Source organism: Sebastes umbrosus, chromosome 18, assembly GCF_015220745.1.
Source record: "Sebastes umbrosus isolate fSebUmb1 chromosome 18, fSebUmb1.pri, whole genome shotgun sequence".
NCBI lineage: Eukaryota > Metazoa > Chordata > Actinopteri > Perciformes > Sebastidae > Sebastes > Sebastes umbrosus.
Genome location: NC_051286.1, coordinates 6374116 through 6389125, shown reverse-complemented (window position 1 = coordinate 6389125; position 15010 = coordinate 6374116). Strand labels below are relative to the sequence as shown.

At 40.5% G+C, this 15010-nt stretch overlaps 1 protein-coding gene across 15 annotated transcripts in view; it reads left to right on the top strand.

The window, feature by feature from the left end:
- The window catches only part of LOC119476679 (regulator of G-protein signaling 6-like), a 107563-nt gene that overhangs the window by 66058 nt on the left and 26495 nt on the right, over nucleotides 1-15010 (top strand). For all 15 annotated transcript variants that reach the window (XR_005204078.1, XR_005204074.1, XR_005204075.1 and 12 more), the window contains exons 3-6: nucleotides 7962-8058; nucleotides 10391-10441; nucleotides 11342-11448; nucleotides 14137-14188. Coding sequence is in view for 4 of the 15 variants with exons in the window: in XM_037750106.1 (XP_037606034.1) it covers nucleotides 7962-8058; nucleotides 10391-10441; nucleotides 11342-11448; nucleotides 14137-14188 (307 nt within the window). In the remaining 11 variants the exon portion in view is untranslated. The remainder of the gene's footprint in view (nucleotides 1-7961; nucleotides 8059-10390; nucleotides 10442-11341; nucleotides 11449-14136; nucleotides 14189-15010) is intronic.

Genomic DNA, 15010 nt, shown 5'->3' with positions numbered 1-15010 from the left:
TTCATGAAAACTGAAACCCAGACAAGCCTTTATTCTCAGATGAAATAAAAGACATATACCAGAATACAGGAGAGATGGATATAATAAATTTTTTTTAAAAAAAGTGGCGTTATCCTCAGAATGACGCCTGGCAGTCTAATCTTAAAACTCCTCTCCTGATTGTGATCTGCTCTACAGAGAGCCGTGTGATATCTGCAGCGGTGCAGCAGCTGTGGGATTCAGGCACTGCAGGCGAGGAAAGTGTCCTACTGAAAGGAAAGTCTGGTTACTCGAGATGACACATACAGTATACATACACCTACACACGCACACACCAAAGCATCTATACATACCTCATTCCACACACTACTCACTCCACTGTTGTCTCTAAACATACAGAGCCTGTATGGTGTACAGCTACAAGGACACATCGCTTCAACTCGATCACTATCTGATGCTGCAGCATTGTTCAAACACCTGTGTTGTGCTAGAGAGCCAAACAAGACTAGAACATCAACTAATACTGGACCAAACAAGGACTAAATCCTTTAAAAACAGCTTTTAAATAAACATGCTACTGTATATGAAGAATATGTGCATGACATTGACCTAAAATGCAGATTGGGTTTCTTTGAATCTATTTAAGCCCAGAAGTTGAGGCAAAATCTGGCTTCCTGTCACTGGATCTGTAATTGAATCTACTTTTAACAGTATTTAGATGGAATCTGAGCTTTAATCATGGACATAATACACATTTGTTATTGAAGATCTTTATGGTATAGTGTTGCTAATGACACATCATTGATTGCCAAAGGTAAAATTTCATTTTGCTTACCCAAAAGGTCAGAGGTTGGGTTATATTTTACAGCGAAACGCCCATGGAGCTGGCAGGGAGTCGGTGCATATAGTGAATGGTTGCCGCAATCAATAGTCATGAACTTGGATCAGTCCGTTGACAGGAGATCTCTCTGCACTACCTCTGCCTCAGAAAGCAATTTGGAGGTATTAATATGTTACAGATACGTTCTCTTTCTATAAATTGTATCAACTGTAACGTATCTGTATAAGCTTACTTTCAGTAGTAGTGTTGTGTTTACCTGGAGCATTCCTGGTACAATGAGAGTGCAGTCTTGGATGTTGCTTTATGTTGAATACATTTCATTACATACTGTATACAACCCTGAAGTCCACTCTCAACATATACTGTGGTCTGAGGACACTGTATAAATATTTGAAGCTCGTACTTTTTAGTTGCGACCAGCAGGTCTATAGCTCACGCTGTCTGTCGGTCGGTCGGTCCACAAATATTTCCCCAACCTTTGGCGGCAACAGTTTTCACCCTAGGAAACGGAAATTTAGCTTGGAGGTCAAGTGTGTGGGTGTAAAGGTGTGTGTTTGTGTTCATGCCAATTGGAAAAAAAGGGCGTTGGTAGTGAGAATGGCCTATAACAACAAGGCGCAATACTTCTAAATGGATTCATGTGCCATGGCAAAACCATAGACTGTACATAAGAAATGGACGTAGTCACTTTGACGTCACCCATTGGTTTGTGGACTGCCATTTTGAAGCCTCGAGTTCGGCATTTTGGCCGTCGCCATCTTTTTTTTTTGCAACCAGAAGTGACACAGTACAACAAAACAATGAATAAGACATTTTTAGGCAACCAAACTGTTACAATTAACTTTCAACACACTGTAAAAGGGTTAAAGTTGTAAGACCAAAATGCGGACAACTCCCAGACCGGACAACGCCACGGTAGCGACCTGTCAATCACAAGGTAGCCACGCCCTAAAGCATCCTCTGCTTTATGGTCTAATTGACTCTAAATGGGACCATAATATACTAAATGAACATCATGCTGTAACAAAATCAACTTTTGGAGAAACACAACCTGACATCACGCTGCTGTCGCCAATCACGTAACCGTGAATCCAGAGCCGTACAACCAAGCCTTGAGGTAACAAAGGAGCAAAAGAAGTTAATCGTTTTGCAGTCGCTTGGTGTTAATGGGCCATTAAGTTACACTCCCACACTGTTGCACAACCCAGCGCTTATCGCCGCAACGCCTGATTTGGTGTGAACGCAGCCTATGCCCTCCCTGCCCACTATACTTAAGGAACGTGTGGATGCATGCGCCTACGTGGTCGCAGCTATTGCGAACTTGCGCTTGTTAATATGTGCATGACATTTTAAAGAAATTGTATAGGTGGCTTTCTGCAAGTTCACACTTCTTCTCCCATCTCTTCTTCCTTTTGTTGTCACTTGACTTTCTGTCTGAGTGTTCCTTTTCAGTACGCAAGTACCACTTAAAGCGCAGAGGAACATGTTGCAATCAGTGCGGTGTCTCGGCACTTGATTGTGAAGGATCTTGTGAAGGTAAAATGCAGATATGCTGAAGCTGCTCTGGAAGGAGCTAAATCAGCAAATGGTCTCATATGACTCATATGATCACACACTTCTCCTCCCCAGAAGTCTAAATTAATCAATTCGTGGAGTACAATAATACTCTTCCTAGGTATATTTGAGCTTGCTCTCCGAGGTATATAAAATATGACCATCAGCACATGAATTACACATCCAATTTTAAACCATACAGCTGGTAAAAAAAAATAAACTGTTAATGTTCCCATGGTTGAGACTTATAATAAACCATTTATAGAGTACTTTGTAATCCTTAGGCTGTTGCTCTTAGTGATATTCTTCAGTTTTTGTGGGTTCACTTCGCAGCGGGGTACCAAATATATTAAGAACCAAGGTTACACATCACCACCACCGCACATTTGGTTGTACACGTATAACAATAAACACAAGAGCGTTAACAAACATTTTATTTATAACCCAATAACCCAGTGTCCTCTCTCTGGGGATAAATGTGGAGTGAAAAATGTACAAAAATATTGACCACAGTTAGCGTTTTCCCCACCCGACCTCATGGGAAGGCATATAAATAACACGACATTACAAAGACATTCTGTGTGTCACTTTTACACCACTTAACACAATAACGGAAACGGCAACATTTAGGTTTAGGCAACAAAACCACATAGTTAAGTTTAGGAAAAACATTACGGATTGGGGTTAAAATAAGTACATAAACTACGTAGAATACAGAGGTATGGAAAACACGTCACAAACGTCACTAAAAAACACGTCAACACTTTGGGACATGAACACCGGTCTCCTGGTTGAAAGTCCTGTGTTTGTTGGACCCCTCCACCTCCCAGTCAGTACAGACTACATGGTGTACAAATGACTCACCAAAAGCAAGAACGATGTTGTTATTGCACATGAAATGACTTGCGAATGACCACGTCATTCACACGCCATTTAGTGCGACCGGGTTGGGTTCACCCTCCATTGGTTCACAATACATTTTGATGCTCAAAAAACATCTGAAGCATTAACTCATCATAATGAAATAAGGCCCGTCACTGCGTGGAAGCTGCACGGTTCAGAAGAGGTCGTTTTCTTTCTTTTCTCTCAAAATGTGTACTATCCCTGCGCCAACATCCTCCACTTGTTTCATTATAGCCACAGTGATGGCCTCATCGGCCTCCTCTCCCGAGATCCCCGGATTTCTCTTTGTGTACAGAAAGGCTAATTGCAGCTGTTTCAGGGTCAGGTATTCTTTCAGATGAAGTGTACTATTGTTGGCCTTCTCTGCATGTACGTATTTGGGATGTGCATGCCAGGTTGTGGGTCCTGCTGAGAGGTATTGTGGCCTCTTCCCATGGGTCCACATGGCTGACTCAGGATGTTTTAACCCACTTCCATTCTGAAAAACTCTTGTGTAACTTATTGTTCTCTCTTTGGTCAGGATGGACAGCACCATGTTTTAGGTTAAATAAATGTTCAGACTAGAAAATTAGTTGTACCCAGCCAACAACAATTGAAATCCCCTGGACATGTAGCATCAAATATAGGCTGAGATGACACCATTTAGTCATCTACTACTGCTTCTTGTATTGTTTTGTAAAATCTGAAATCTAAATATAATGGTGGAAAATAACTAAGTACATTTACTCAAGACAAGTACTGCAGTATTGAATACAATTTTGATGTAGTTTATTGAGAATTTCCTTTTGATGCCACTTTATGGTCTGCTCCATATTTTAAAGTAAGTATTGTACTTTTTACTTCACTACATTTAAAGTTTTTATACCAAACAAATGCTCATTTTACAAAAATATGATGCATTTCTTTTAGATTAAAACAGCCAACATTGTAAAAAAAAAAAAAAAAAAAGGTTGAAATTAGCTCCATCTCAATCAGCTAAAGCATTCAAAAGTTGCTTACATAATAAATAATAATAATAATATAATAATTTAACATTCTAAAAGGTGTGATTCTGTCAAATGAGTATCTTTACTTTTATTTATTTATTATTTATTTGTGGGTTACCTCCTACGACCCTTCTGGTTCCAAAAAACCAAGATGGTGACAGCCGAACTCCTCGCTTCAAAACTGTAGTCCACAAACCAATGAGTGACGTCACGGTGACTACGTCCACTTCTCACAGTCTATGATTGTGTCTCAGTTCCTGCTAAGCGATTGTTGCCGTGGTGATTTCGTAACCCACTCCTCAGTGATGGATGAGACCAGTGGTGTATTTTCTTCTTGGATTTTTACGTCTTGAAGTTTGAGTTTCTTCTCTTTGTTCAACCGTAGTGGCTATCAGTGATGATGCCAACTAGTATGACTAATAATCCAACATGTGCTTATATAAAGCTGCTTGTTTGGTACTCACGACTGTGACTAATCTAATGCAACTATGACTCAGCCAGTTGTGTCAATGTAAAGTGAAACATCCTCTGATCCCCGGGAAGTGATGCATTTTTAATTTTACTACTTTCTTTCCAGATTAGAAAATAGCAGCGTTTTGTGCTCAGACATACAGGCTGCAATTTTAGCATATTTTCCTTAAAATCCTGGGGTTGACGGCTGTCGTAATAAACCTGTTGTGATTACACGTTTTGACTGATGGAGCAGGAGTGAATTGTTCATGACAGCGGAAGCCATTAAAGTCATTCGAGCAGCTGTCTCCACAGACCATCAAGGTCTTGTTAGATTCGTATTATTCTATTGATTCTGATGTGTAGCCCGAAGCTGCCGGTGCCCTTGCTTATGGCAGACAGCCAGGATCCGTTTCTTTCAACGAGAGTGAGGGACCGGGTGGCAGCAGACTGATGGCCAGAGAGGTAAAAGCAGAAGGCTTGTCAGTTTGAATCTTGGCTGGGAACATCTTGTCTTGGGAGGTGAATGAGCTGTGCTTTTTGAGCTTTTTTCTTTTCTTTAATATTTGCTGTAATTGTGTCCCTGAGCTCTGCACTTAGCCTGGGCTAAAGTGTTCATTCTGCCACCACCATAACCCCAGACTTCACTTTACTCCAGAAGATTGATACTTAGAGCCGGGACACAATTATCTTAGGTGAGGATAAAGACTGAAAGCAAAGAGAAGAGGGAAACAAAGAGGCTTGCTCTGTCCAAAACTGAACTCAAACAGAAATGTAAAGATGATGGTCTAATGAGGAGTTACATGCTTTAATCATTTCTTGGAAACCATGAGTTGTCATGGAGTCTTTGTCGTCACTGGAAAAGCCTCCAAGGAGAGGTCGCGCATCATCAATGAGTCACATGAGCGTGTTGAACTATTCCTTGAAGTGGCCAAAACACGGTAGATAGATGGTTATTATGAGCACAATATGGTAATGTAGAGCTGTAAAACATCTCAAAGGCGATTGATGATGAAGATGCATCACAGCACAACCTTGTAGCTTGTTTGTTCCATGAAAAAAAAAAAGATGAATTGGTTGATTATTTAGTTCTCCAGGGTTTTTGTTTAGTCCTTAACCTTCAATGTGTCTTGGGACAATGCCTGTGTCCATCCTGTAAGGGTTAATGGACTGTAAAATACCAGGGACAACACTGGAAATAAGTCTAATATGTTGTATTTTATAAATATATTAGAAGGTTTTCAATAAACCAAACCAAACAAACCAATCATGATATTTTTTGAGAAACCTACTAATGGTCATGTTGTGGGAGCTAGTGTGCAAAATAAACAACATATTCAACCAGCTGTGCTGTGCAAAAAATACACAGGCTAAAACTAATGCGACGCTTTTGCTCCTTTGTCCTTTTGTTCTTATGAAGCAGCTGAGTATCTCGTCTGTAACAGATGTACTCTCTCACCCTGCTTTTCCTCGTTGAGCTGTAAATAATCACAAGTTCTTAGTCAAATTATCAAACGTCTAAAGACGGAGCAGGTAGAACAAGACACTTTTTTGTATTGTAGGACATGTGATAATACTCATACGAGCAAAAATGACACCGGCAAAGCAAAATTGTAACATTATTTTGAATGTAAATGTCCTTATGTTTGATAATTTAAGAGATCTCTGCAGATTTGTACGTTTGTCTATTTAAAGCACTGTACATTAAGTCTGGATGAGTCTGTTGTGGAAGTAGTCATCGAAGCTTTGACCCAGCGTGGGTGCCTCCGAGAATAATACTCCGCTGACAGCTCGCTTATAAATATACTCATGAAGCTAAAAGGGTCAGAAAAATGCACACAGCATGAGGACATGTGTGCATCACAATACACTGTATGCAGAAGCACAGGAAGTGGAAAGAGTTTTTCCCTTCCGTGCATGCAGGACTGTGAGTGTGAGGCATGACGTCTATTGTACCGTTTATTTTTAGCACTTCTTTAATGTGATTGCTTTAATGGTCCAGGTGTAAAACAAGTGTAGCCACCTCTCTCTCTCCAGTTTCTACTGTATATGCTGTAGCTGCTGAGTTGTGTGGTAGTTTTTGCGTCTCCAAAGCGACCAACTTCTCACATCCCACTCTCTGGCGCAAACACAAAAGCATCTGTGCCGAGAGGGGGTGTCAACATCGCAATCAAAACAACAGATCTGACTCTACTACAGCGCAAAGTGGGCGATGTGTTTCATTTAACATCTGGACAGTTGTGATGATAATCCGAAGGCACGTGCTGTTCCCGCTGAACCTCATCTCCTGCTTATAGAAAATGTTTTGAGTTTTTACCTCCCACTTCATGCAGTTGTAGCAACTTTTGTAGATATTATGACCATGTACTTTAACAGTATGTAGGGATCTAATTACTAGCCCAGTTCCACCAAATGGCGTATTTTTTCTCTTTATTTCTTATGTGTCGCGTGCAACGTCGTTCTTGCTTTTGGCATGTAATTTCACGCCATGTAGTCATGCTCCAAAGTGTTGATTTATTTAGAAACCAATGATAAATTAGTGCTGGAGATAAGAAGAAGAAGAAGAACCATTAGTGCAGAATGAGCTCATCACTGAAAATTAATGAATGTTTTCCAGCAGGAGGCTCAAGTGCCCATTTCATAGCATGTACAAACATGAGCATTTCATGGTTAAATTAATCAAATTCCTTGGTATACAAGACACTCTGAAAGCTTTGTGTATGTTTGTGCTTAAATTAAATCCATCTTCTTTCTGTTTCGCAAACCCAACCAGCAAATTCTGTGCTGAAATACACGCACTAGCTGTGTCTAATTTCACAGGCTGTTTCTTTTAAAGGGTCAGCTGGTGAATGTGTGATCTACATTAACTGGAAGGAAGTGAACTAAACCTGCATCTTCTTCCTTAAATTAGATGCCAAAATGATTATCTACCATATAATCACAAGTTGCGGGCTACAAACGATGCACCTTTTCAAGCTAAATATTTAATCTTTAAATGCAGACTTTGAAGGAAGCAGGTCCCTTAAATGGGACACATTGCACATATTAAATGCAGAGCAGAAACTGGCAGACTAAAGCTAATGTGGTGATGGTTTATTGATATGCCGAATATAGCATATTTAGTCAGTCCTTGAAGTATGACTTGCCTGAAATGGACGGTATTAAAGTTTCAATCTTAGCCACCCCCGTTTTAACCGTATCTCCTTTTTCCTTTTCTTTCCTTCTTTCTGTCCTCCCGTCCTCTGCAGATTGAGGACATCATCACTCTCATCCAGGATGAGACGGAGGGCGTGCCCATCAGAACCGTCAAAAGTTTCATGACCAAGATCCCCAGTGTCGTCACAGGTAAGAAATAGAGAGAGAAAGAGACGTCACAGACCGGTGAAGCTGCAGTGTACAAACATACACTGTAAGAAAGTCTAGAGGGGGCCCTGAGGAGAACATCCCCTAATCCTCTTTGCAGGTCCCTGTCTCCTACAAAGTTACGTTCCCATACAACTGCATTCTCAATTAAGGTTCGAGGGAAACGTATTTTGTCCCGGATTATTGTCACACTTTTGAACAGTTTTAAACATGTGATTAACGTTGTAAATTGAAACAAAACCAAAAACGCAACAACTTTGTTAGGTTTAGACAATAAAACTAACCTACTTTGTTAGGTTTAGTAAAAACAAAGCATCATGGTTTGGCTTGGGTATTGTAATTTACTTTTGTCAGATATCCACTTCCTGTTAACACAGTAAATTTCCCCAAAATTTCAAAACATTTTGACGAAGTTTCCCAGAAAGAACGATGTCATTTGGTACAAATTATCAGGAAAATAGAGACTGTGTTCATTTGAAACACACACACAGGTCAGCTGAGCATGCAAAAAAAAAATGTGTACAAGTAAACATACAATACCACATATACGGAGAATAAAGTTGACAGTAAGTAATGTATATTGAACTCGTATTTACTTCTATTTAAATGAAGCTTAAATTCCTATTTTCCTTTTTAATTTGTACCAAAGGACATACTGCTTTTCAAGAAACTTCTAGGAAATTATTTGGGAATTATGGACCTGTAAAATAAAGCATAACTGCTTCATCTGTATGTCAATTTTAAAACAACAATCTAAGGATTGATGTCACTTTGCAGCGCTCAGTTGTGGGTTATGCAAAGAGCCCAATAGAGATGGTCGTGACTGGTTATGGCAATAGAGTTGGAACATCTAGAAGCTAAAACTCCAGCTGAGTCACACCCATATATATACGTATATATATATATATATAAGATGGATCTGTTGAGGCTGCTGCTGGGTTTCTTCAGCTGTGGCTCACCGGAGAATAGCTGCATGGCTGGAGGGAAAGTGGGAGGACAACATATGATTAAATGTTTGGAAAAGAAAGTGTGGAAACAGAATGAGTAATGCTGTCCTCCTACTGTCAAGGTGCCCTTAAGCAAGGCAATCAACCTCCGACCGCTTCAGTAGAGCTGGGACTGTAGGTGTCAATGCGTGGAGCTGCATCGACGGGGAAACACGCGCACAAACACTCAAAATAGAACAATCTAAACATTATTAGCCAGCTGTACCTGTCAGGTGGGGATTGGAGTCGGCCACCCTGCCTGCCTGCCGGCTGCTGCTGCTGTTGCTGCGATTGATAATCTAAATCACTTTAAAAGTCTGGAGCCACAGTGGGAGGCATTGACATGATGGAAACAAAGGAAGGCTATTAACATTCCTCTTTTTCTCTCGCACTCCTTGCACTTATGGAAAATGCATTACCCCAATATGCCACGAGCAGAGCATATCAATAAACACAATTTCTACAGCGGCGGATGGATGTGCAGAACAGCAGCTCAGATGTTTGCAGCTGAGTGCCCGAGGGCAAGGAAACTAATGAATGATGAAGAATTAAACACCGCCTCCCTCGGGACTCTGAGAAAGCAGAGGGAAAAGCACAGATAAGATGGTACTCTATCTCCACCGCAAAAAAAAAAGCTTTTTAGTATCTTTAACTATCATAAATTATCACATAGAATAATGTCGATTCTCTTAATATTGCTCTCTTGAGTGCCAGTGAGGTGAGATCATTTTACATTTGAGCAGTTTGAGAATCTTCTTGGTTGTTATATCTGTCTCAAGACAACTGCTTGGGATGAAGTAGTCAGAAGTATTATTTCTTACATACTTTTATCCGAGAGCTGCCTGTTTATTTTATTGGTTTTAATTTCTTGTTTATTGTTTTAATCTTGCCCTTTATGTATTTTATTTTTTAACTTTTTATTTTATTTTGTATTCTATTTCATTTTCTCTCTGTAAAGCACTTTGAAAGTGCTTTATAAATTAAGTTTATTATTAGTATTAATATACATTAGAACTCTTATTTTTTTTCATTTATTATGCAGATGTAATTCTTTTTTTTTAAAGCCAGAAAATTGTCCTCCATTACACCTAATTTTGAGTGCAGTTTTTAAGTTTATCATGTAACTTCTTACTATTATTTTAATTTTATTAATTTTGTCTTACTTAGTTTTGATTTGATTCTATTTACATATTTACATATAGCCTCAAAATGTGTCTCAAAAGAGACTTCTCTATTTCTTTTCTACTGCCTTTAAATCATACTACATCTCTCTACCAGATGTGTGACCACCAAACATCATTTGTCTTTCTCTGTCTGGCCTGTTTCAGGTACAGATATTGTGGCGTGGCTGATGAAGAACCTGTGCATGGAGGATCCAGGTACGTTTCGACAAATGATACCAGACTGTATTGTTGTGATTATAATGACTTGTTAAAGGCAACAGCCTACCATGGCAATATAAAATACTAATAAACTTACTGGCTGCAGCATTTCCCAGTTTAGATCATTACATTAACAAATAACCTTTAATATAAAAGCATGAGTTGTCTCTGGTAACTCATCAAATAATTAGCAGGCCTATATTTAATAGTGGTGCAACGGTTCAACAAACCAACGGTTCGGTTTGTACATCATTGAACGGTTTGTTTTTGCATCCCTAGTATGTACAGTATGTAATAGAAGATTAGACTTAACCTAAAGAAATTAAATTATCAACAGAAAATTAAGGTTTCACAAGTTAATACGAGCAAATACAAAAACAAGATGCAATGAGCAGGAAAATACGAAAACTTGTGTTTACCAAAACTACCAGCTAGATTTTGCTGTGGATTAGTTGTTTAGTCGACCTGACCCGAGGTCTGGTGGTGGGAGAGCAGTGTTTATTGTTGGTGTGATAGCCCACAACTTGGCCACTGAGTCGATCATTGAGTCATCCATGTACATCCCCAGTTAAACCACCTCAGGGCTGAATCCTATAGCTGGAATCCAATTTGAATTCAAAAGGATATAACGGTCTATTACTAGAGTATATACTGTGTGTGGTGAACTTTAAATGTGACCTTTAATGACCTAAATATGGTACATTTGTGGCTTTTCATCATATTCTGAAGATTTGTATACTCGTCAGCTCCTTCATTGTTTTGTATTCATGGCTCTAAAATGTCACTTTCATGTAGAGTATACCATTAAAATCCAAGTAGATATTGTTTGACAGATAATATGCGAAGATGCTGAGGAACCCTCTGTGATCAGTACTCCTTGTTCTCTTCCTGTCACAGCAGAGGCCATGCACATCGGGAGTCTCATCGCAGCTCAGGGGTACTTCTTCCCCATCTCCGACCACGTCCTCTCCCTCAAAGACGACGGCACTTTCTACCGCTTTCAGGTGAGCAGGAGTGTCAAGTGAGGATAAATTCACAGATGAGGAGAGGAGTTCTGTGAACATTTGATTTTTGGTACTCTTAATCTAGCATTAATCTTAAAGGTTTAGGGTTATATTGACTGTTGAGTATCCTGCAATAGATAATTGTCTTGTCGCTGAACTTCCCCTGATACTGAGGGGAATATCAAATGTTGCCAAGAAGGCAACACATTGATTTTGACATATAATATATGCAGGCAAGTATTTCGCATTTTCATGTTGTTATTCGTCACGCCCGGGTGTGTAAAGGTCTTTAGTCTTGTTAAAGCTACAAATAGCAGCTTTACATAGTATGAAATGTTTTGAATTTGAATCATGTAGGGTTTAGCAGGTCAAAAAAGCTTGATAAATGGTTAAAATCCACAATTTTAGTGCCTCCACTAGAATGCAACGCTTCGAATTGTTTATTTTTTACACAAATAGCGTAAAAAAAAAGCTATATTTTTTAATAATGTCTCTCTATTATACATGGATTACAATCGTTTTCTTCTCCAATAATTGCAAATTGCCCCGTACCTTTTCATAACAGACCTAAGCTCAAACTAATCCCTTCTTCATCCTGCATTACTGGGAGACATACTGAAAAGTCCAGCGAGGTTAATCTGGTTGCGGGGGCGCTTCCCTTTTTCATAAAGACCTTAATCAGCTGTGGAAGATTACTTGTTCTGTTATGGAATTACAACAAACCAATCATGATCTTGATGACAAAAGGCCCTGGTCTGCTGTCTACAGGCTTCTTCAGTACTACGTTGGGATCCAGTGACCCTATTAAAAATGAATGGTGATCTGTTAAAATATTCATCAAGCGAGCGAGGGAGGGAGGGGAAGCAGGTCTGGGTTCGGGCTGAGTAGGCGGCTACCAAAAGCCTGACAGAGAGACACAGTGTAGAGTAGAGTAGCGCACTAGAATTAGAGTCTCATCGAAGGACAAAGAAGGAAAGAAAAGCGTGCTGACATTTCACTCCTCCTCCACTGTTCACAGATAAGACCGTGGCATTAAAGTCACACATTAATTATGCCAGACTGTTTTATCCTGAATTTCCTTAATTAAAAATAGGAAACAATGTTTTCACATTCCTCAGTGGGGAACGTCAAGGCGGCACGTGGCGAGATTAGACCGATCTCCGTGTAGCCTCCTCTTCCTCCCTATTCTCTGAGTCCTGTTGGAGGGCTGAGCCTCCAACCGGAGCAGGAGGAGCAGTTTAATTAAACGAGACGGCAGTGCACATTACCGTGCTTCGACCTTGGTTCTCCTCCTTCAAAGTGAAGTGGAAGAGAAGAGGAGGGAGGAGGATGAGGAGGAGGAGATGGAGGAGGAGGAGGAGGAGGGGATGGAGTAGGAGGAGGAGGAGGAGATGGAGGAGGAGGGGGGGGGTGGAGGAGGAGGAGGAGGGGATGGAGTAGGAGATGGAGGAGGAAATGGAGGAGATGGAGGAGGAGGAGGAGGAGATGGAGGAGGAAGAGGAGGGGATGGAGTAGGAGATGGAGGAGGAAATGGAGGAGATGGAGGAGGAGGAGGAGGAGATGGAGGAGGAGGAGGAGGAAGAGGAGATGAAGGAGGAGGAGGAGGAGGAGGAGGAGGAGATGGAGATGGAGATGGAGATGGAGGAGGAGGAGGAGATGGAGGATGAGAAGGAATAGGAGGAGGAGGAGGAGGAGGAGATGGAGGATGAGAAGGAAGAGGATGAGGAGATGGAGGAGGAGGAGGAGGAGATGGAGGAGGAGGAGATGAAGGAGGAGGAGGAGGAGGAGGAGATGGGGTTGGTGGAGATGGAGGAGGAGATGGAGGAGATGGAGGAGATGGAGGAGGAGATGGAGGAGGAGGAGATGAAGGAGGAGGAGGAGATGGAGATGGAGGAGATGGAGATGGAGGAGGAGGAGGAGATGGAGGAGCAGTTTAATTAAACGAGACGGCAGTGCACATTACCGTGCTTTGACCTTGGTTCTCCTCCTTCAAAGTGAAGTGGAAGAGAAGAGGAGGATGAGGAGGAGGAGATGATAGAGGAGGAGGAGGAGGAGATGGAGATGATGGAGGAGGAGATGGAGGAGGGGGGATGTTCGCCATAGTAGAAAAGCTTCATAAAGATAATCACCATTCATTAGCATTTCTTTTTCCCGGCAAATTAAGTGCGAGGCGAAGAGAAACACAGAGGAGGAAAATCAAAACAATTAACACCATGTAAAATCTCTCCTCATTGAAACAACTAAAGATGGTTTTAAGACTGTGATTCAAAACCCTGCGAGCTATGTCAAATAACAATCCTATCAGCATCTGTTCTCCGCCTGCTGGCTTTATTATTCTGCTTTTCCCCATTGTTTATTTTTTGCAGCTTTCATCGCTACTCATTTTATTCAGTATACTCCCACGCCTCTGCAGCACACCAGGATGCCTCTTACTAGTGGGAAAGTTTTTAGAGTCAGCTGTTCTGAATCTGTTCAATACTGATAATAAAAATATTTTGATTGCTCACACAGTGGTGCATTGCAATCATGTGCTGCCGCTGTGTCTCAGAGGCAAAACAACGGCCTCGTAAAGGTCATCGTCATCACACACAAAGTTTTGAAAGTGTACATTTTGACTCTCCGTCTTTGAAACACTAACCTCTGGTTGATCCACGTTCTCTTGACTCTCACCTTTTCACTTCCTGTCAGGCGCCGTATTTCTGGCCGTCCAACTGTTGGGAGCCTGAGAACACAGACTACGGTAAGAGGGATATGTTTACATTTGTTTTTTTGTTTTTCTCACACATTTTTGTGATAAATCCTCCTTATAATATCCTCCTCCATGTTTGAAGGATCAATGCTTTGTCATCAAATTGATGATCCTAGAATAGATACAGAAATACGTACAGTAGTACCATTGAATAGCACAAAAAGACATAAATGCTAAATGGGTCATTCCTGTTATGCTGCAACATTTCTGTCCCCGTGAATAACGTCCTCATATTTTCTTTAAAATGTGTCAAATATTTATAACAGATGGCTTAAATTATAGAAAACAGAGCCATGAGGAGGTGCAGAAGTCTAGTTTTCTTTCAAGAACACTTGAATTACAATATGCTGAAAGGTTATTATGGAACTTTTGCCCAATGATGCCAAGAAAGTGTTGCCTACTGAAGCTTTAACGTCTTCTTTATAACATAAACAAAGAGTAATGCACATTAAAAATACTTTTTTTTTAAATTTACTGAGCTTTTTTTGGTACATGTGCTCGATTTTACCACGTCCCCAGTGCAAAGTAATCAACCTCTACAAGAACTATAAGCCATAAAATTATGAAATACGCAAAATATTCTTGAATTAATTTATAGGCCTTGTTAAACTCTCTCTGATTTTATATATATTTATTTAAAGGGACTATTTGTAACTTTCAGAAATGCTTGTTAACAGCGACACTTGTGGCCGTGAAATCAACGAAAGTCAGCGTCGTCTTGCGTCGTCACCGGCACCCGGTCGGTAACGAGACAACAACGTAACTCGTTGCAGAGCTCCGTCACTTCACAAGACACGGAGAACCTCCGTTGGT